The sequence below is a fragment of the Zootoca vivipara genome, chromosome 1 (genome assembly GCF_963506605.1).
Source record: "Zootoca vivipara chromosome 1, rZooViv1.1, whole genome shotgun sequence".
Classification (NCBI taxonomy): Eukaryota; Metazoa; Chordata; class Lepidosauria; order Squamata; family Lacertidae; genus Zootoca; species Zootoca vivipara.
This window is the reverse complement of record NC_083276.1, coordinates 69,427,321-69,450,804: the sequence shown is the minus strand read 5'-3', so window position 1 is coordinate 69,450,804 and position 23,484 is coordinate 69,427,321. Positions and strand designations below refer to the sequence as shown.

General features: G+C 41.3%; 1 protein-coding gene across 3 annotated transcripts in view; it reads left to right on the top strand.

The window, feature by feature from the left end:
* TUB (TUB bipartite transcription factor) overlaps window positions 1-23,484 on the top strand; it is a 124,636-nt gene that overhangs the window by 85,514 nt on the left and 15,638 nt on the right. For 2 of the 3 annotated variants that reach the window (XM_035119782.2, XM_060275879.1), the window contains exons 3-6: window positions 559-721; window positions 9,143-9,277; window positions 19,567-19,731; window positions 22,716-22,837. In XM_035119782.2, the coding sequence (XP_034975673.1) occupies window positions 559-721; window positions 9,143-9,277; window positions 19,567-19,731; window positions 22,716-22,837 (585 nt within the window). The remainder of the gene's footprint in view (window positions 1-558; window positions 722-9,142; window positions 9,278-19,566; window positions 19,732-22,715; window positions 22,838-23,484) is intronic. The other variant, XM_035119805.2, reaches the window with a different exon arrangement.

Genomic DNA, 23,484 nt, shown 5'->3' with positions numbered 1-23,484 from the left:
ATCTGATGGATCATGCAATTGTTGCAGAATCTCTGTGCTAGATTAGTTGTAGCATTGAGAAAGACTTGTATTTTTATGCATTTCGCAGTGCAATTCTCTCCTTGCCTATTCAGACATAAATCCCATTGATTCAGTGGCTAGGGAGTTGCAGCTTTATACAGCACATAGTGCTTAGATCATAATTATAATCACCATAATGCAGCAATAATTTTAGGTCCTGTATTTTATTGCTTTCCCAATATTTAGTATAAGCAATTTTAAATCTCAAATGTGACTATCAGTAGAGGTGTCAAATATCTCTGCTGTTAGCACCGTAGGTATTTTTGCTTTTTTTACGTTTTAAAAGAGGCTCTCCATAAAGAATTGCTTGCGTATCTCCACTGTACATAATAGTAGCAAAATAAATGGTTTGATGCAGAATTGTGGTAGGAGGTTGATGTCAAATTTTGTATTGTTTGGTTCAAAGCATCTTGCTGAGACACCCAGAAATCAGTCCATAGGCCCACAGGTTTAATCTAATGAGGAGTTCTCTCTGTGTGTCACTCTGTGTTTTCCCAGCGAGCATTACTTGAGCAGAAGCAGAAGAAAAAACGTCAGGAGCCTCTGATGGTTCAGTCCAATGTGGACAGCCGGACAAGGGCGCGCAGAATGAAACAGTCAGAAGAACAAGCACCATTGGTTGAATCTTACCTCAACAGCAACAGCAGCACCATTTATAATGGTATGTGTCTAATTTACTGTAAAATGTCGAGGGCAGGGAAAGTACCGTATCAAGAGATGCATTCGAGAATATGCTGACAAGAATTTTTTGGGAAAAGTAATATAAACTGGTCTAAACATAGGCATTATAATGGAATATTTGTTCCTTTTTACACGGCTGCTCAGTCTCCCTATAACTCTTATCTCAATAATCCATCAAATAGTATTTTGATTATTATTCTCCCAGTGGAAAGGGTTTGGGGGGCATATGCTTAGAGATTGATAGAGCTACTGAGAAAGTTGCTATTCAGCCATCTATCTCCCTTCTGAAATTACCCAGTTGTTCACCATTTGTGGGAGGTGTTCCATTCACAGTTGCAGAATGCACTGCTGCTGCTTTAGCAATGAATTTCTCATGGTTTTAAGCAAAAACTAAAACTACTACTTTTCATAAAATGGAAGAGGACAACTTGTCAACAAAATGTACATTTCCTTTCCATGCTCTGTAGAACGTTGACTTTACATAAAACTTTCAGGCTTTTTGTCCACTTTCATAATCACTAGCTGGCCCCACTCCCCAGTTAACTTTTAAATATAAAATTAAAAATGCACCATCAGTAGTTGAATGTCTGACTGAATAAATCTTACTTCCTGGTACATGGCTGCTGTCCTCAGCCTTTTAATCTTGGCAAAGAATGTTAAATATGCATATTTTAGTAAACATTATGTGTGACACTGCAATATCATACAGCCCAAATGACCTTATTAATGTGAGCATACAGTTCCTTTGCTCGCAGATTCATTTTATATGCATCCTCATTACATTTTAGTTTATACCTGTACCGGTAATTATGCCATCATTTGCTTCAACTGCAGTAAGTCTGAGACAACCCTTCTCCCCTTCTTACCATATGAAAATCTCAATCCCCTAAAATACGTATTTCCTTGCAAAATATTACAGGGAAAATGTTATTTTTTTTACAATAGCCTTTTAGAAAATTGCATTGATGTTTACTTTTCTCCTTTGGCATTCCTCAATTTTTAAATAAATAAATAAATAAATAAATACAAAATTAAAGAAGCCTTTGAATTTCATTAGCCGTTTTTAACAGCAATTTAAATGTACATGGCGTTTGAATATTAAATGCATTTGACTTAGTCTCAGCAGCCTTTTCTTCAGTTACATTCATAAATTAGAAACCACACTGTGAATAGAACTTCTGTTTGGATTAATGATTTGCATTTTGTGGCTCAGCACATGTTGGTATGCATGTGCACAGAGGAGAGAAGCATTAGGTTGCATCCAGCACTGCCATCATTAGCATTACTTCTCTGTCCTCTTATCTCTCCTACGGTCCCCTGCACATGCCAAAATATGCTCTGTAATGTTGAGGGACCGGATTTTGGCATTTGGACGGTTGCAGGCAGAGGAGAGGAAGGTAGAATCGTGTTGCGCATGTGGTACTCCGATCATGCAGTGTGGGATGCAACCCATTTTTCCTAAGGAAAATGTGTTGGCTCAAAATACATTCAGTTCCTGTCTGATTCTTCCTTCCTTTTATATAACTTGTAAAAAAAAAAATCAAATGTCTTTCAGATGAAAAGTTTTGGCTGTACATTGTTTAATTTTGAGCGCCATGTTACTTTGAGCCATAAATGACATCTGTTTTCCACCAAGTGGCAAGTTTCAAGTTACCAATTCAGTGGATGTTTGTGCACATTCTGTTAATGAGCATTAAAGGTAAAGGGACCCCTGACCATTAGGTCCAGTTGTGACCGACTCTGGGGTTGCGGCACTCATCTCGCTTTACTGGCCAAGGGAGCCGGTGTACAGCTTACAGGTCATGTGGCCAGCATGACAAAGCCGCTTCTGGCGAACCAGAGCAGCACATGGAAACGCCGTTTACCTTGCCGCCTATTTATCTACTTGCACTTTGACGTGCTTTTGAACTGCTAGGTGGGCAGGAGTTGGGACCGAACAACAGGAGTTCACCCCATCACGGGGATTCAAACCGCCGACCTTCTGATCAGCAAGCCCTAGACTCTGTGGTTTAACCCATAGCGCCACCCACATGAGCATTAGTTAATACTTAAAATGTTTTAAATGTTTTTGTTCACACAAGCAGGGGGAATCTAACAGTTTTTGACATGATATATATGAAACAGTGTTTTAATTTATGGTACATTTCAAGATGTGAGAAAATTTCAGCTTTGTTAACCTATAATCGAAAGCATGGGTTGATACAGAAAATTAAATGTTCTCTATTAAAGAAAACATACCTTGTTTCAGTTCATCCTCCTTTTTGTGTTAACAAAAGTACATTTTAAACCTAACAGCTTTCTACTTTTTCAGTAGAACAAAAGGACCTGGATACAAATTTAACATGAGATAAAATTGTTCCAGAAAAGCTTCACCTAGGGAGGAAAAACCTAAGGTTACAGGAGAAAGATAAAGAAAGAAAAAATGTTTTGTCTTTATCAAAGCACACCAGCATAGGAAAATGTCAAGTCAAAACCTTGTTAACCAGCCAGGTTTTATCAGTACTGTGGGATGATAAAGCTTCAAAATTTACAGTGGTACCTTGGTTCTCAAACTTAATTGGTTCCAGAAGTCTGTTCCAAAACCAAAGCGTTTCAAAACCAAGGCACACTTTCCCATAGAAAGTAATGCAAAACAGATTAATCTGTTCTAGACTTTTAAAAACAACCCCTAAAACAGCAATTTAACATGAATTTTACTGTCTAACAAGACCATTGATCCATAAAATGAAAGCAATAATCAGTGTTCTGTACTATAAAATAAATAAGACAGTATTGTAGATGATTTAAAAAAAATTCTTACCTGCACTGCTGATAGTCATTGTTTGGATGGGGGGGGGGTTTATCCATTTCCAAAGTCAATCAATCAGTCAATCATAAAATGAAAAACAAGCCACAGTCACAAAAATTAAGAAGCCACACAAACAAAAAAACCCAAAATAGCAAAAACAAAAGCACCAAATATCACCTCAGAACACTGCAATCAGAAATGGAAGGCTTTAATTACGATTTTTTTTGGGGGGGACGACTTAAATTAGCTTCTCAGGGATACAAACATGATGGAAAAAAGCCTTTATTACGATGGGGGGGGGGGGCTTAAATTGGCTGTGCAAGGGTAAAATGGGATTAAAAAAGACTTTATTACACTGGGGGGGGGACGACTTAAATTGGCTGTGCAAGGGTAAAACGGGATGAAAAAAAGCCTTAATTACTATGTGGGGGACTCAAATTTGCTGTGCAACAGTGAAAACAGAAGCTCAGGAGTATGTTCGGCTTCCGAGGCAAAGTTTGAAAACTGGAACACCTACTTCCAGGTTTGCAGCGTTTGGGTTCGGGAACTAAGCTCTTCGAAGACCAAGGTACCACAGTAGCAAGATTCATCTAAAAATCAGGTGAATTAAAATAATATTTCACGCTATTTACCAAAAGGAAAAGAAGCTGCTCTTCCTTGTCATTCAAGGCCCATTTAAATCAGCCTCCCAGACTGATGTTTAGCATGATATATAGGGCTAGGTATTCTATGTGCCAGTAGAAATCTCTTCAAGGTAAAACACAGGCCTCTCCTTTGCGCCTTGTGGTTTGCAAAGGCAGAGCTTCTGCTCCATGACAGTCATTTGTAGCAGATAAGATTTGGAATGAATGAGTTCACACAAGTGTAGACTTCTCTTCAGAGAAGGCTAATTGGATTCTGCATTACACTCACTGCTGATTTTTGTGATCCATGCTTTGCCTGAGTTGCATTTTTGTCCCCTTGGAGATTCTGCTACCCCTGCAACCTGCTTGTCTCTTGAAAGATAGTGTGCTGCTCTGCTATATGGCAGTAGCTAACAAGCCAGGGTAGAACTCAGCTGCTGAGAAAAAAACCCTGTTGCTACTGAGTTCTCTCCTCATTACAGAAGGCATTTACTGCAAGCATTATAGGATCCTCTTTCATTTTGTGTTCTGGATGGAGTGTTCTGTACTCTCTATTGCTTCCACATTGACAGGTGACTAGAAGCCTCAAGCCACCATTGCAGCCATGTGTACACTTGATCTCTGGCCACTTCCTGGACAGAGAAGTGCACCCTGGGACAACCCCTGATGCTGCTTGCCTAACATAACGGAGCCACAAAGCCAGAGGCAGGCAGGGCTGGTTGCAGGCATTTATTCCTCGTGGTCTTCTCTCTCAGTAGGCTGATGCAGCACAAGAAGTCCTGCGCTCTCTGATTTCCAGAGGGCAGGGTTAGAACCCATGAATGGAAATGGCAAGGAAGCAGATTTCTGCTAACTAGCAGGAGAAACTTCCACAGTATGAGCTATCTGGCAATGGATGAGGCTGCCTTGGGAGATAGTGGGCTGTTCTTTACTGGAGACATTTAAACAGGGGGGGGGGTGCACCTGCCAGGGATGCTGTTGTTGCATCCTACATTGCAGATCTTGCACTAAGTAGGGGGTTGGTTTGGAAGACCACCTGGCTTCCTTCTAAGCTTGACATTCTGCTAAGCATGGCTGAAGCATTCCCAGGAATGAATTGCTGAGGTAGCAAAAAGGAATTGAGCACAAGATGGGATTGTAGTGAGTTTTTGTGTTTGACTCTTACTACAGGGAAATACACACAAACATGGAGTGGCCACCTACTATGGTCCTTTCCAGGAGCTCAGGAATTCTGCTCAGTTCTGCCCACCTGCCAAATTCGGCTTGCGAGGCTGATCCTGATAAGGAGCAAAAAAGGTTCTCTGTCCCTGCCATAATTTATTGTTCTACTCTAAGTGTCAATTTCAGACCATATTTTGCGCTCTCCTCTTTCACCCTCATTAAAAGGTTCTTTAATTCCTCACTTTTTGCCATCAAGGCTGTGTCATCAGCATATCTGAGGTTTTTTCCGGCAAACTTAATTCTGGCTTGGGACTCATCCAGTCCAGGCTTTCACATGATGAATTCTGCATATAAGTTAAATAATCAGGGAGACAATATACAGCCTTGTCGTACTCCTTTCCCAATTTTGAACCAGTCATTCCATATCCAGTTCTAACTGTAGCTTCTTGTCCCACATAGAGATTTCTCAGGAGACAGATGAGGTGATCAGGCACTCCCATTTCTTTAAGAACTTGCCATAGTTTGCTGAGGTCGACACAGTCAAATGCTTTTGCGTAGTCAATGAAGCAGAAGTAGACGGTAGATGGTAGAAGAAGAAGTATGGTCTGAAGCTCAACATAAAAAAAAAATTAAGATCATGACCACTTGTCCCATCACCTCCTGGCAAATAGAAGGAGACGAAATGGAGGCAGTGAGAGATTTTACTCTTTTGGGTTCCATGATCACTGCAGATGGTGACAGCAGTCATGAAATTAAAAGACACCTGCTTCTTGGGAGAAAAGCAATGACAAACCTAGACAGCATCTTAAAAAGCAGAGACATCACCTTGCCGACAAAGGTCCATATAGTTAAAGCTATGGTTTTCCCAGTAGTGATGTATGGAAGTGAGAGCTGGACCATAAAGAAGGCTGATCGTCGAAGAATTGATGCTTTTGAATTATGGTGCTGGAGGAGACTCTTGAGAGTCCCATGGACTGCAAGAAGATCAAACCTATCCATCCTGAATAAAATCAGCCCTGAGTGCTCACTGGAAGGACAGATCCTGAAGCTGAGGCTCCAATACTTTGGCCACCTCATGAGAAGAGAAGACTCCCTGGAAAAGACCTTGATGTTGGGAAAGATTGAGGGCACTAGGAGAAGGGGATGACAGAGTACGAGATGGTTAGACAGTGTTCTTGAACCTACCAACATGAGTGACCAAACTGCGGGAGGTGGTGGAAGACAGGAGTGCCTGGCGTGCTCTGGTCCATGGGGTCATGAAGAGTTGGACATGACTAAACAACAACAACAACAACAACAAGTGTCAATTTATTCCGCTAAAATGATAGGGTACTCTTTGTTTATCTTTTTGAAAATCTCATTTGGCTGCTTTTATAGCAAATAATTCAGTTTTCAATGTCTCCCATTCCACCTATGTGGATTCAAGGCATCAATATGTGCTGGAGGGACATATGGTGGTGGGCAGCTTCATGACACTGCCCCACCTCATGTAGTGCTATGGATCAGTTCTCCAACCTAAAGTCATATGGATTGCTAAGCTCTGCCTCAATGAAATCCGATGTGTGTTAAAATTGAAATTCAAGCTTTGACAAGTGCAGAGAAAGTGCCACTTTTGGAGCTAACTCCTCAAGCTGCAGCCCACAGTATTTATTTATTTTGCTTCTGGCTATTCCTAGTTAGTTGAGCAAACTGCTGAAATAAGAAGTGCCAGACAGTTTCTGTGTTTCTTTAAAAATGCAATTTAGGGACACATGCAAAGCAACTCATGCCTTAGACACTTTTAATACACATTTTTATAATTTTTGCGAGGCCTCACCAAGACTCCTCCATGAAGCACTAACAGAGCCTGCCTTTGAGCACACACAGAGTCCCTTTTTGAAAATAATTGGATAGTCCCAAATGCATTTCAACACAGCTGGACATTGTTGGAAGGATGTCCAGACTATGGGTGTGACTCTAAGAAAGAATTGATGATGTTGATGATGATGATATCCGGATGTGAAATGGACCAACTATTGAAAGTCACCTTGCAGAAAACACCAGGCAAAACAATAGATGTGGATACATCCAAATCTATGTCTCTGAGTGCCCTGAAAGCCTAAACATTCATTGCTAATAGATGCTGCAATCCACACCAGATCATCAAGCTGGTGGGATGCCATGAACCTCCGATGGGGAACTTGTGGTCCTCCAGATGTTGCTCGACTCCATCTCCCGTCATCTGACCATTGACCATGCTGGCAGAGGCTGATGGAAGCTGGAACCCAGCCACAGCTGATTGACCACAGGTTCCTCATCCCTGCCATAGAGGAAATCCTGATATGACCACCCTTCATCTTCCTCTTTGTCAAGGAGCAGCAGATCCTGGAACTCTTCCTGTCACCATTACTCGTCATTGTTGCAGCTTTAGAACTTCCCAAATATAATTAAATGACTTTATATGAATGCCAGGGCTTTTACTCAAGGCTGCTTGCCATTTGAATCTTATTTCTTTAAAAAGGACCCTCTTTTGGCAGCTTGAACATCTGAGCACTTATCCTAAACTCTAAAAAAAACAAAAACAGAATGTTAAATCAAAGACAGAACTAGTGTGGAGTTTGTTTTAATGGTGTGCAGAAGCTCTGACTTATGAAAGGAATATTGCAATTTAGACTGCCATATTATGCACATTTACTTGGATGTAAAGCCCCATTGAATTCCAGTGGGATTTGCTTCCAAGTGTACGTACTTGTAATTGCATTGTTACTGAGCTCTGGAGTTACATAACATTGCCACTTTTTTCTCTCTGTACTTTTATGAAGGTGTGTGCATGGAGTGGGGATTGGAGGATCAGAAGGAGCAGCCTGCCAGCTTCTCTTTTTTACTTTGTTGCAGAAATATTTGTTTGTATGTGTTTCAAATAAGTAAATTGACTATATTATGAAACTACAGTGATTTTTATTTGCTTCACAGGTTCATGCTGGTCAAATGATTAGACCTGCAATCCTTTGCACATTTACTTAGGAATTACTTCCACTGAACATAGTGAGATTTGCTTATTAGCAGGCATGCATAGATTGAATTGTGAAGTAGCTGAATGGGTTATGCCAGCACAAAAGCTTCCGTGATTAATTTTGTTACATTTTGAGTTGATGGTCCCTCATTTTTTTCTGTTTTTGATAATTTGCAAAACATGTTTAGATAAAGCAGAGGAGCAGAACAAGACCAGATACTCGCCAGTAAATTTACTTGCTGCTGGGGACTTTTACTTGATGCTTGAAAGGGCAGGCTGGTGCCCCTACATAGAAATAAGTTGACTTGTAGGTAAATGCTGCTGCTTGCAATTGTGGCAAATTTGATGGAGACAGTGTCCCTTGCAGCGTCCCTCCAGATATTATTAGGAACATTGCAGGAATGTTAGTACATTTTTACTATGGTGCTGTTTCCCCCCAGAAGGAATCTTAGAAACGGAGCCTTAACTGATGATATCACAGGAGACCATGTGCACATCATAGCACACTCAGTTCTCCTGATGTCCTTAGGCATAGCAGTCAAGGCTGGTTCACCCAGGCAAAATGTAACACAGAAAGGGATTGCCATTTATTTTACTAGCAGCCTAAAGGTAGAGATGGTAATATACTGTATATTTAAAATACCATTATAAACCTGCAGTCTTCTACCCTATACTGTCTTCTTTCTCTGGAACTGACTTGATATATATAAATACTTTTACAATCTGCCTGCTTGCTTGCTCACTTCTTGTGGCTTCATAGGCTTCTCATTTCTTCTCTCCTCTGTTTTTCTCTTTATGTTTCTTTTTGGTTGGGGGTGTCTGGAATCTCTCAAGCAGTACAGGAGCCTGAGCAAGAGGACGTGAAGGTGGTAGCAGAGTCACAAGCTCCAAAGTCAACTAAAAAAGCCAAGGCAGCCACAGGAGGCTGCCAAACTGGCAACATCAGAAAAGAGAAAAAGAGGAAGCACAAAGGTTAGCTGCATGCTGCTGATTATTAAATAAGAATGAGACAAGTCACAATATGTCAATACAATGGCAAGGCTGATTTTTTTTGGCATATTTTTTCATTCAAGCTACACATTGTCCAAAACCTATATTATATATATATGTATAAGCATTCAGTAGATGGAGTTTGCATTGTCCAGTTGAGATATCAAGTGCACCCAAGTACTGATATTTCCACTCCTTTAATTGGTGGTGTTAAGTAAGGATTTAATGCTTACCACTTTCCGAGAGAGCCTCAGAGCAAGCTACAACATGTATAAACCAAAGTGCAAGATTTCAGTAACAAAACAATAATATAACAAGTCCCTGGTGACTGCTGCCCACAAAATCCTAGCTTAACCCCAGTGACTCAAATCTAAATTAGAAATGTTTTCAAGACTTTTGAAAGGATACACATATCCGCTCTCTCTGCCGAGTCTCCAAAGAGGCGTTTTAAATTTATTGGCTACTTGCCGCATATACAGAGTGTAGTTATTCATTATTTATGTGTGTTTTTAAAAAATTATAGCCTCTCTGGGTTGGAAACAATAAAAGCATATGAAAACAGAGTCCGTTCACAATGAGCAAAATTAACAACATCCATCAGACGCAGCAGATCAGCCCCAAAACACAGCCAGGCATCAAAAATTATCAGAAACTTAGGCAAAGAACTGTATTTTAAGCTAGTGTCTAAATAATAACAAAGTCAGTGCCTGCTGAATTTCAAGAGGTCTTTTCCTCTGGCTGTCCCTAATGGCATTTTTTTGCCCATTCCATCTAGCACGGAAGGCCTAGATACAGCTGTATCCAAGCGCCTGTATTTATTGATTTATTTTATTGATTGCATTTTTGGGAACATATTTTCCTATTACACATAATAAAGGCTAGTGTTTGCTAGTAGATATTTGGGTTCACTTTTGTGGACATGGTGGAGGACTGTCAAGAGGCTGCTTGACTGCATCACCATTGTACCTGTTTCTCCATGTGCAACATGTTGTGCATGAAGAAAGGGATATGAAGCTCCACTCTGCCAGTCATCGCAGCAGGATTCCATGTGGGTCTGTGTGCGAATGAAGAGCAAAGGATCTGCTCATTTTCTGAGCACAGTTGGCACCTGTGATAAACAGAACAGGACATGTGACAGACCCCACTGATCTGGGTGATGCACATGCCCAGCATTCATGGTCACAACCTTGGCAATCCCAAGGGCCAAGTTAGATGTGACGTTTGTCACATAGGTAGCCCATGCATAGTTGATTTTCAAATAGCAAGTAGCCTGTGTGGTTGGGAAACTGGATCAGACCTGCGGTGTTGGGAAGAGGTGGACTTAACACTTTATTCCCCGCTTTTTCTCCATTAGAATCCCCCACCCTCCACAAGGTGAATACTCTGGTGTTGGTTAGTCATTCTAATAGGGACCATGGCAAAGTGTTGACCCCTACCACTCAATACACCACAGTCCTGATTTAGCTCTCTCACACACCCTGAGTCAGGGGTCAGCTAACCTTTTCAGCAGGGGGCTGGTCCACCGTCCCTTAGACCTTGGGGGGGGCGGACTGTATTTTGGTGGTGGCGGTGGGAATGAATGAATTCCTATGCCCCATAAATAACCCAGAGATGCATTTTAAATAAAAGGACACATTCTGCTCATGTAAAAACACACTGATTCCCAGACTGTCTGCAGGCTGGATTTAGAAGGCCCCCGGGCCTTGGTTTGCCTATCCATGCCCTGAGTTAAAGAAAAATCAACAATAGAGGAGCAAAATGAATGATAAATGCTGTATACTTTGCCCTTTAGTTAGTGTACATCCAAGGTTCCTATACTGCTGGCCCTTTTTTTCAACTGTGCTATTCATGCTGCTCTGCTAAGCCCTCTGTCTGGAACTTGTATCTAGAAGAGGCTGTTCGTACACCTCAGTCTTGAAAAATTGTGCACCAGGAATGCAGACTTGCGAAGTGCTGTGTTCCGTAGTGTGCCAGAAGGCAGAAATACCCTGTATAGGCAGTACACCTGCTTTTCCAAAATCTTCCGATTATCTGGAAATCTACCTAGTTTACGCAGAGGAATGAGATTATACTTGGCATGGTTTAGGAAACAAGCACTCACTTGATTTCTGAATTTGAAAGGGCTATTCATTTTAGCTGAAGCGCTGGTGTATTCTCTAACTCTATATACAATCGTCTATGCAAAATGCTGATTGAATGATTTTTGTGTATCTCGGTCATGAAAGGCCCCTCTTACAAATCTCCCGGGACAGAGCCAAGTGCTGCAGCTGCTCTCCAGTGTGGCATTTTCTCTCACTGCAGTGGCAGTTCTGGGTCAAAATGGCTGTAGTCCTAATTAATTAAATCTAGGCCCAATTAATTAGCTTTTTTTTTTAAAAAAAAAGGACATGGTCTGTGAAAGTAGTGTTTACCTCAGCTGGATTGGATTTAAGGTTGTGGTTAAAAAATAATACCATGCTTAATGAGGAAGAACCGTGAATGCCTAGTCTGTATTTCTCAAAGAAATTTAGAGACAAATGTTTGCGATTTTTGTTTAAAAACAACAACAAGCCGTGCTGTTAAGGATGAGCAGATTAGAAACTATGTGTAGTTATGAACATATTTATTTTTTATTAAGCTTACATATTAATATTAATGAATGTATATACTGTAGGTAACATTTTTGGTTTGGGAAAAATATTGTAGGACTTCCTCAACTTGCACTCTGTTTTTTGACAGTGAGATTTACAGGCAGTGAGGTATTTTGGGGGCTGGGGCTGGGGGAGTAGGATGCAAAGGAGTAGGATAAAAAGTTTAATATCCAATACGTTTTGGGCTTGGCTCCTTGGGCATATTCCTCTGCCAACCCTGGCCAATGTTCTTCATCAGAGTAGCACCCATCTGCTCAAGAGCATCAAACCACACATCAGGCTAATAATTCATGTTCCTGATTTTTAAAATTTCACAGTCTAATATCAGGGGAAAAACAAAAACAAAAACTATGCAAACATTTTCTGGAGATTTTTCTTCACACATTTTGGGGATAGGACCAGCATTTTAGTTTTATTATATATCAGTTGCATAGCTGTCAACTTTCGGATTTGAAAATAAGGGATCAGCAGCCTCACCTGTCCCGGGGACAGTCTACGGCAGGCATAGGCAACTTTGGCTCTCCAGATGTTTTGGAACTGCAACTCCCATGATCCCTGACCACTGGCCCTGTTAGCTAGGGATCATGGGAGTTGTTCCAAAACATCTGGAGAGCCAAGGTTGCCTATGCCTGGTCTATGGTATATCTAACAATCCAGGATAGCAGCGGGAAATGGCTCTGGAATAAGGGACTTTCCAGCAAAACAAGGGAAGGTTGACAGCTGTGGCTTGGAATAAGGGAGTTTCCCACAAAAAAAGGGAGGGTTGACAGCTATGATCAGTTGCGTGTTAGTGTCTCAGTTGCTCCAGTTGATCGGAGGGCTTCTTTCTGCATGGAAGTAGGTCTCTATCCTTAATCAAATGAGGTTGCATGTGCATAGGCAAGTGTGTCTTGCATGAGCTAACATTGTGCTGTTAGCTCAGTTAATTTTCCCCACCATAATCCTTATTATCCCCACCAGTCACCTGATTAGTAGACTTCAGATGTTTGAAAATGTCTCACCCCCACAACTGTTAACTAGGATCTAAGAGAATAGAAATTTCCCTTCCACAGTTTTGCATTCAGTATCCATTTACTTATTTATAGTCACAGTTCACTTTGATAACTTACATATACAGTAGGAATGCATAGGTTGGGAGTTCAGTAACTGGTAGAATTCCAATGGCTGAGAGTTTGCACAAAAATCACAAAAGTTATTTTGTATATCATACACGCTGTATCCCCTACTTGGCAGGACCCTGCGGTGTGCTGTTAGAATTCAGCTGTACTCGGATACAACATGTTCATAAAGGGTTTTCATGCATTTAGATGATGTAAGACTCCCATTTCATAGTAAAGTCAATCTCGTTGGGCTAAAAGTAGACCAGGTTTTATGAATGATAAGCTAATTCCGAGCTGTAAACTATTGAATTATACATGAGCAGTACTCAAAGACTCTCTTGTAATAACTGAATGCGGAACCTTAAATGTAAAAACCAATGCTTTTCTGAGTGGCTCCGTGGCTGATGACATTGCAATCAGGACAATGTGATAAAGATGAACACCAGGGAAATAGTCAGCATAACGAAGCTGCACTTTCATAAAATGAGAGAAATGGTTAGTTACTGGATGCAGCTAATTGTTTGTGCAGGGTGATTGCATTCCCCGTGTACTTACAGGCCAATAAAGAACTATTGCTTTGGTGCAGCGCATAAAAGCTCTCATTAGAATTAAGGATAGGTTATCCAGCCCTCACAATGCACATTTAATAGAAACCCTGATTTCTTCTTCTATTTTTAAGCCTCCATTTCATAGGCAGGAAAATAATAATTGCAACAATTTTCAAGCACAAACATTATCATGTCTCAACTATATGATTATAACGCCATCCTTGCTTAGATCGCTGATTAAATATATGCTTTGGAGTCCTGTAAATCCAGTTAGTCATGGCTATTGATGTAAGATGACACATTAAAATTGTCCTTTTGACCTCAAAGCAATTTGGCTGTAGTGATTATGATTTCTGAAATTAGTTCTATTTCAAACTCAGTCAATCGTGAGCATGCTACTTTGGAAAGAACGGGGAATTACAAAATCCAGACAACAGGAACACTTAGCTCCTTAAGTGGCTGTAAACTCCTTAAGATGCACACTTGACATCCCAAGAGTGGTGTTCCAGAATTGTAACTGAGCAGATTGCAAATGGACATGTTCTTATTATTTAAAACAACTACGATGGGGGCAAGCTTTATGGTATCCCAACTTCAAGGGCACATCCAGACCAGAACAAATTTGTTAATTCCCTCTGGCATTTAGGCCTTACCTCCAAAACATGCAGAAATGAATTAGAAGGACTGTTGCTAGGTTGCCTCCTTAAGGGCGCAAGTTGAGCAACAACTTTCAGCCAGGGCAAACTATCCAAAAGGTATGAGTGCAAAAGACGTCTATTGCCTGAGTAGCTAGTAGACAGCTTAACAGTAGGAACAGACTACTCTTGTACCAGAAGAGCCAAGGCAATTTCCCCTACTAACAGACGTCCAGTCATTAGTTGAGCCAGATACCAAATCCAAGAAGAAACCAACTTAAAAAAAATCTAGCAATGATCAAACCCAGACAAGACAATAGAAATCCATGATTGAATCTCTTCCCAAATATTTTGGTGTGTTTGTGTGAGAGATCCAGATTGGGACCATGGTGTGGGAGAGAGGGTTAGGTCTCCCTGCCACCACCATCTGGAGTAAAAATGGTTTACTCCAGAACTGCTGTTTGCTGTATGTATGCAAAACTTTATTAAAAATAAACCAAGTGATAGAATTAGGAAGGTGTGCAGGGGGCAAAGGTAAACATATTAGTAATGGGTAAGAGAGACAGACACACACACAGAGAGAGATAAATAATAATACAGGAGGTGGTGAACATAAATTGCATAGAGATGGGACAGCAGAAGTCTCCTATCCAAACCAGTTGCAGAAAGCCTTAAATTTCCATTCTGTACAATTTACCTGGGAGTTTACCAAATGAGTCTTACTTCTGAATAGGCATGAATAGGCTTGCTAGACAGACCCAACCAATTCCATGCATTCTGAAACTTCTTCTCTATTACCATGCAGTAAGATCCCTCTGGAAGCATTAGGGCAGGTGATGGTGATCCCCTGTTTTTTGTCCTCAGCATCAGATTGTGGCACCTCCAGACTCAGAGGCAGTATACCTCAGGGGATTGTGGTTTAACTGGGAAAGTTAGTAACCATAATTCATTCAATCTTCTATAAGGATTTATCTGCCTCCATTAAGAATAAGGTACAAACTTTTGCCCAACTTCAGTTGCTAGAAAGGGACATTGGATGACAGATCAGATGAAGCAAGGCTAACTGTGCCCTGTTCCTTGCACAATTGTCAGTAAGAGTTATCTAAAAATAGGCTCTATTCTCAAAGAAATAGGTGGTGTTTTTTTTAAAAACAATCAAGGAATTCAGATCATTATCTGGCTACTTCTCCCGTTCACTTTTCAAATGTGAATCTCTTGATAGTTGTGGTTTGGATTAAATGAAAGGCTTTACAGTGTCATTTTGGTTAGCTATACTTCAAAATAAGTTGTCTTTTAAAAAAAGAGTTGGTGTCTTCTTTTTACTCCTAACCTCCTATCATTCTTCTTAATTTCAAAGCAGGCCAGTGTTTCTTTGATGTATAGCAGTGCCAACTTTCCAGCAGGGTTGGCGATGATGTGGGCTTTTCAGCAGCACTTCAGAATTCTAATGCGCAGATGTGACTCCACTGTATACACTGGGCCTTTGAATGTAATAAATATCCCAGGGGAAAGAGCTATGAACTACACATCCGATGAGGCCAATTGGCTTTGTTTGTAGGTTTACATACATTACGGCTGAGCTGAAACTGCGCGCGCGCACACACACAATTTCATTTAGACTTCCAACGGGAAAAAATACCTTAACTAGGGATGGGGAACATTTGGCCCAGGGCCTGAATCTGGCCCGCCAGGCTCTGGGCCTCTGGACTTGGGCCCCTATCCCCTGGCAGAGTCCCTCATTGGCCCTGCTCTGCACCCTCCTCAGGTGCCTTTTCCTAGCTGGAATGTGTTTTGGATCTATGGCCATGTCTCTTGCTTGTTAGAATGGGCAGATGCGGTTAGGACCCCCTGACTCCTGTAGTTCTGTGAGGAAAGCTACAGTGGTAGCTGGTTACTGTCAGGGCAGAGGACAGGAAGCGGATGGATGAGGGTCAGCTTTCTTTACTCTCCTTTCCATCCTCCTTCTGAAAACTCATTGGACACTGCCGCCATTATCGAGAGGAGAAAAATTGGACACATTTACTACTACTACTACTACTACTACTACTACTACTAGGGACACAGGTGGCGCTGTGGTTAAACCACTGAGCCTAGGGCTTGCTGATCAGAAGGTCGGCGGTTCGAATCCCTGTGACGGGGTGAGCTCCCGTTGCTTGGTCCCAGCTCCTGCCAACCTAGCAGTTCGAAAGCACATCAAAATGTAAGTAGATAAATAGGAACCGCTACAGCGGGAAGGTAAACGGCGTTTCCATGTGCTGCTCTGGTTTGCCAGAAGTGGCTTAGTCATGCTGGCCACATGACCTGGAAGCTATACGCCGGCTCCCTCGGCCAATAATGCGAGATGAGCGTGCAACCCCAGAGTCGGTCACGACTGGACCTAATGGTCAGGGGTCCCTTTACCTTTACCTTTACTACTACTACTACTACTACTACTACTACTGCTCTTCCTCTGGTTCACAACAAAAAATTACAAAATGAGAACCCAAAATACATAATAAAAACAAGAACAAAAGCAAACCAATAGCCCCCCTCCCACAAACACATTTAAAAGACCATCAAATGTTAATCAGCCAAAGGCATGGTTATAGAGAAATGTTTTTGCCTGGTGCCTAAAGATATATAATGAAGATATATAATGAAGGCACCTATCTGGGGACAACATTCCACAAACAAGCCACTGTAGAAAGGGCCCGTTCTCATGTTGCTGCCCTCTGGCCCTCTCGTGGGGGAGGCACACACTTATCATCATGAAATATCTAACACAAATTTTCCAGTTCTGCCTATACTGTATCTAGATAGATAGACAGACTGATTTAGCACATGATTCCTTTATGAGGACTGAAATGCAGAGGTGTGCTTCTGTTTGTACAAGACAAATCCCTTGCATAAGGTCCCAGGATAAGTGCTAGCCCAGGGTGTCATACAGACCCTTCTACAGGGGCTTGTTCAGTGCCACACAATTTCTTCGAGTAGCTCGCGTACAACACAGAAGAGTGCCATTGGCAGAATTACTCCTATCTGTAGCTCCAATCCACTGTTTATTATTGCCTTCTGCTGCAAATATTTTGATTTAATCGCTAGTTTGATGATTGCCTTATTTTTGAGTAGCATGTGTGAGTTTGCACTGTTGAGCAATAGAAATGTTTGTTTGTGTAGCCATACTGCCTTTTTACAAAATGTACGTATGTATTTATTTTTAAATGTATTTTACTTAGGCTGCTTTTCTGTGCAAATGCTCGCCCAAAGCAATTAAAAACAATAAAAGAACAATTACAGTATACTGTATCGAACTGTACTGAAGCTACAGTTCAGCAGCAGCCCCCATGAAAATAAATATAAACGTTATATAAATAAGTGATGCTCACTCTAGAATATTCCCTCTGGATCTTAAATTGTGGATAGTGCTCTTCAAATGAAGGCTATGACATTCTGGATGGGAATCAGCATATGGGTGCATAACTTGTATGTTAAGGGCTACTTGTGGCACATTTCTGTGTTTGATGGTGTGACCCTTTCCTCTCTTAAGTTGGGCACAAACAGATGCACATGTATGACCCACACTGCATTTTACATTGTATGCATGTCTGTTCTCCCACCGTGCAGAGAAGATGCTTGGCTTAATGAGTGTGCAAAACCATCTCAATTAATTGCTATGCTAAGTCACACCAGTGGCCCAATTTATGCAGTGCTCTGTCTCGGGCGAATATCCAGTGAAAGGAAAGTGCTTAAAGGGAACTGCAAGGAAAATCTACCTTGTAAAGTATGAATTAGTTCCCATGGCTACCTATGCTTCATTAGTTACTTGCAGAATTATTGTGGCTATAGTGCACATAATTGTCTCCCTAAAAAACTTTCCTGCATACATTTTGCAGTCTTATTCTACCAGTGTAAGCATAAGGCACTTTGGGCCAATTTAATTCTTTGTTGCCAGTTTTTAAGTGCCAATTTCTAGTGTGCAGAAATTCAACATTAGCATTTTTTTTATTTACCTTTGATAGTATGTGAGAAATAATAAAGTTGCGTGTTCACAAGAAAGTAAAATGGATGATGCAAATTAATGTTAATAGCCAAGGAGGGAATTAGGCAATGTTTGCTCAGTTCTGATTTGCTTCCCCCCCCCATCCCCGTTTGTGATAATCTTTGCAAGAGACAGTATTAAAATATTGACATTTTGAAAGAGTAGCCAATTCTGCCTAGTGGTTTGCAATTTCTGTCTCCGGTAGTTAATTTTGAACCGCACAGAACAGGAAGCATGTAAACCATTATGTAAAGAAATTGAAATATTACAGATTATATCAGTTCAAAAATGATTTTTATAGGGCTGACAAGTAAACACAAGCACAACATCTTGTACACGCAAGCATAAAATCAGAAGCTGAAATGCACATAATTCTATTTTGTTTTGATTTTCTGTCACTATAGCAAGCTTTTTTCTCAAAGGGAGTGACATGAACTGTTACCTTTACATTTCGGTTCTGAGTTTGGTTTGGAGGATTGTTGGAACGCACCCAAACCTTGTTTCACATCGTTCCATATTGTGGTCTTTTAAGCAGCTGTGTGGGTGGGGCTAGTCTTCCATATTCAGTGGCTGTGCAGGGAAGTGACACACTCAATCCATTTCTCCCCAGCCTACAGCCAAAGCAGCTTCTGTCTTTGCCATGAACCTGGAAGCTCCAAATGTCAGGCAGGAAGCAGTGATAATTCCACATGCCCCTTCCTCATGCCAAGGGAAAAAAAAAAGCACGGGCAGCCATTTCCTACCACTGCCTGCCTCTTATACAGGGTCTCCTGCAACCCAGGCAGGATGTGACCCATCTCTATTGGTTACAATGGTAGTTTTAGGCCTCTTGAGGTGCCATTCTAAAGGCTTATTATAACATTGCTCTTTCAGTACCCTTCTAGATAGCAGTTTTCGTGCTAATTGATCTAGAGCCAGACCCCTGGAAGCAACAGGAAGCGAGCACTCTTTTGTATGAAAACTACGCTTCTTATTTAAATACAGTGGTACCTCTGGTTACGAACTTAATTTGTTCCGGAGGTCCATTCTTAACCTGAAACCGTTCTTAACCTGAGGTACACCACTTGAGCTAATGGGGCCTCCCACTGCTGCCATACCGCCGGCACCCGATTTCTGTTCGCATCTTGAGGTAAAGTTCTTAACCCGAGGTACTACTTCCGGGTTAGCGGAGTCTGTAACCCGAAGTGCTTGTAACCCGAGGTGTTTGTAACCCAAGGTACCACTGTATACCTAAAGATGGCTGCCAGGTTTGACCTCTTAGGTATGCCGTGGTCAAAGGTTGAAAAACATATATTGTCTCTGGATAGTGACACTGTTGTTTGACTTTTTCTGCTTGATAGGAATTGATGGTCCAGCTGCTTTTCAGGATGATGTACAGGAAGTGGGGAGCCAAGTTCAAATACTTACTGTTGGAGAGGCTTGCCATGATGAGGATGATGTTGAGACAATAACTACCAGTCAACAACAAGGGACACAGGACCTTAGGTTGACAATGCAGAAGAAAGGTAAGGAACCATGAAACTTGTTGATGCTGTTAGCTGTTGTTTCTACTCGGTATGATTACAGGTCACCTAATCCAATGGATTCAGGTTACAATAGAGGAGATTTCAAATAAACACCAGGAGGTACTTTCTGATGGCAAGAGCTGTTTGGCAATGGAATGGGCTCCCTTGGAAGGCGGTGGTGTCTCCCATCATTCAAGACTGGATGGCCATCTGGTGCTTTAGTTGAGATTCCTGCATTGCAGGGGGTTTGACGAAATGACCCTCTGTTACACTAAAATCCAATTCATAATATGAATTCATAATATGCTCCCCAAAATAGATCCAAGAGTACGGCTAATCAATACTACTGAGATAGACTAGCTTGGCTCTCACTGAGTCAAGGTTCCAAGGTAACCCATTCCAGCATGAAACAGCTTTTACTGTCAGATTCCCGCCCCCCTTCTAATATTTAGTTGGAATCTCTTTTTTTGAAATTTGACTCCAATGGCTTACAAGCAGCAGAAAACAAACTTGCCCCACCTTCCATGTGACAGCCCTTTGGATGCTTGAAGATCATAAAATCTTTCACCTCATAGGCAAGTAAATGGGGCTCCAATCTGGAACTCAGCCAAGAGGGGCCAAAACTTCAGACATCAAAATCAGGAAACAGATTAAGCCCTTATCCGCATGACATCCCTGACTACATCCCTATAGTTCACCCTTGGAGACAATATTGCAGTGGGAGGATATCCTTCCTATTCACCTCTGATACTGTTTGGTGTAGTTATCTCAAACGGATCCATTCAGAGTAGGGAGCAACAAACTTCATTGTTTTAGAAATGGGTACAGTATTACATTTCCAGTGTTTTGACCCAGCTTCAGACAACAGGTTTAGGAAGGGGAGAAGATTTCCTTACTGTTTTAGGGGAAGCAGAATTCAAGGCCAGGTTTGGAAAAGCAGCCTAGGCTCTGCCCTTCCTCTTTCTGAAGCCAAGGCCTAAATGAATGGGAGTGTGGGGAGCAAAGTACAGATAAAATGAGGTTGGTTGTAAGTAGGCAAGGGTTTACCTACTTTTCAAATATGTTGGGTCTTCAGCTTGTTTTTCAATAAAATAGCACCTTATTTTCCATCCTATTTTCACAGTGTATCATAATTTGCTTTTTCCCCTGAAGTCAAATCTGGGTTTATTGTAACTCAGATGCACTGTATTTTTTATTTTATTTTTCAATGAGCTGATGTTTTCACTTATTCCTTCTTGCTCTGCGTTTTCTTGGAACAGGCCAGTAATCCTGTTAAAATTGACAAATTTAGGACCTACTGTGACAAGTTTGTAGGAAAGTGTTACATGAAAACACGAGAGCTTAGCTGCCTCACTTCTCGTCAGTGGATAACGCCGTTTCGTACGTAGGACTGAGGCTTAGCTGTGTGACTGTCTCCCCTCTCCCGTGGTAGTGGATTACATTATGTCCTGGAAGGATCAAGCAGCGAGTTTTAATGACTAGGGGACTTGGGATATTTCTATTAAGCAGCATGGCTTGCCAGTCTGATATCCAAGTAAGGCCTTTGAAAGCCAACTAGACTCCCTTGTGGATACTGAGAATATGTGTACAGTAACTCTTTCACTGTATTCCTCCACCCACCCACCCCCGTCAGTTTAATATTATTGAAAAGCTATAAACAACAGAAGGGGATTACTAAAATACTGTGCAGAAAGCTTGCAACTATTTCTTCCAATTGCTTTGCTCTGGTTTGAACTTAATTCTGTTCAAATTATTTGGTGGCAGCATCAGCTAACATTTGGCTCACATAACAAATGCTTGTTTGTTCCCTGTGGGGCATCCAGAAACTGTTCCCCCCCCAAAAAATGCACTTCCTGAAAATATAAAAATGTACAGGAAATACAAGGTCTGCAAAGAATGTCAACTGTTTTGTTTGATACTCTAATCTGAATATGCCACCAGTGGCTTTAGTTACTGGGAAATATTCTGCCATTTAGATTTCAATTTCCCTTGTCGGTGAACAGAGTCAAAAGGACAGTACAACTGTTTCTTACATTATAGCAAGCATTCTGTTTCTGGGATGCTGTCAGTACCAGTTATGTCACTGTAACAATATAAAAATTAGCAGCCTTCGGTAGTCCTTAAGCAGCATTAACAGCAATGAATTGATAGGCAGAAGCCACATTGCAACCATTCTGCAGTGTAAAGACCTTGTATACTGGGCACATCTTCTGTTCTGAGAGGGTAAAACACAAGTCTTTTCCCCAACCTGGTGCCCCTCCCCCTGGTGTTTTGGACTACATATTTCCTCATATCTGCCTTCTTGACCACTTTGATCTGCTGAACTGGCATTGGTGGTGCCACTTTGAGGTTTTCTACAACCAAGCGGTAAATAAATGTTAATAAATAAATAAGGCACCCATCAGCTCCACCCAACCCAACCATGCTGGGAGAAATATTCCAAAACATCTGGAGGGCAACAGGTTGGGGAAGACTGCTCTAACATCTTCCTTGGGTGTGACCCTTATCATTTTTTTTCATGTACCTGCATCTCCATTTACATATGAAATATAGGAAGGTGATGCTATGGAGTATGGGCATAACAATTGTCCTGCCCTCGCCCATGGTTTGGATAAATATTCTGCTTAAATCAGCCTCCTGTCTATTTGTTAATGTGCAGAAAGATGCCATAAAAGAGAAAGAAGAGTTTTCTGCTGCAAAATACTTTAATGGAAAACAAATGAACAGCTGCTCTTGTTCTTCTGTATTCATGTTTATTTGTTGCATTACACGTGTTTTGGATTGCCACACAACAAATAAAAATGATAAATAATAACAATAAAGAGACAGTTTCCATCTTCTGTTGTAAATACCCAGAATCCAGTCACCATAAGAATGCCGTCTCTGAAAATCAGAGAATTATCATAGCAATTGAGATGTATATTCAAACTGAATATTATAAAAGCTTTTTTTTTTAATCCGCAAATGTGATGGATGTCCCTTAGGCATTTCAAGTAGCATGAATTTTGATGAAGAGGAGGATGAGGAGGATGAAGACAGCTCAAGTTCGTCACAGTTGAATAGCAATACACGACCAGGTTCTGCAACAAGCAAGAAATCAAATAAGGTGAGAACTCTGGTGTGATGAGGCCAGGTCATGGTTCAAACATTTGTCAAGAGTCATCTACTACAATTGCTAGAACCTGGTCTAGTATTCTTCAGACTAAAGCCATCCAAACAGATTCCTCTTAAAATCCTTTATAGCAAAAAGATCCCATACTTCCACTAGGCTGTTGGTTCTACTGCCCAGCCCGTTTATGGAAGCAGATTTAGCGTTTGTCATATGACAAGTGTGATGAGCACAAACAACATAACAAATATTATGCAACATTGTGGTGAGTAAACATTACTTGTGAAACTTGGAGGATATGCTGTAAAGCAGGCACCCCGAAACTTCAGCCCTCCAGATGTTTTGGACTACAATCCCCATGATCCCTGACCACTGGTCCTGTTAGCTAGGGATCATGGGAGTTGTAGGCCAAAACATCTGGAGGGCCGCAGTTTGGGGATGCCTGCTGTAAAGTCACCTGTCCCCATATAGACTGCTCCTGATGATAAGTTGTTGTGGGGCAAACAGATCAAACGATTGGCTATTGCTGACTAATGCCACACGTTTCCCACTTTCTCCCCTCCCTTTATAGCAGTGTAGAGTGACTTTCCTAATTATTGCTGAAGGCACAGGGCCAATGAGAAACTGCGTCAGAGCTATTCTGC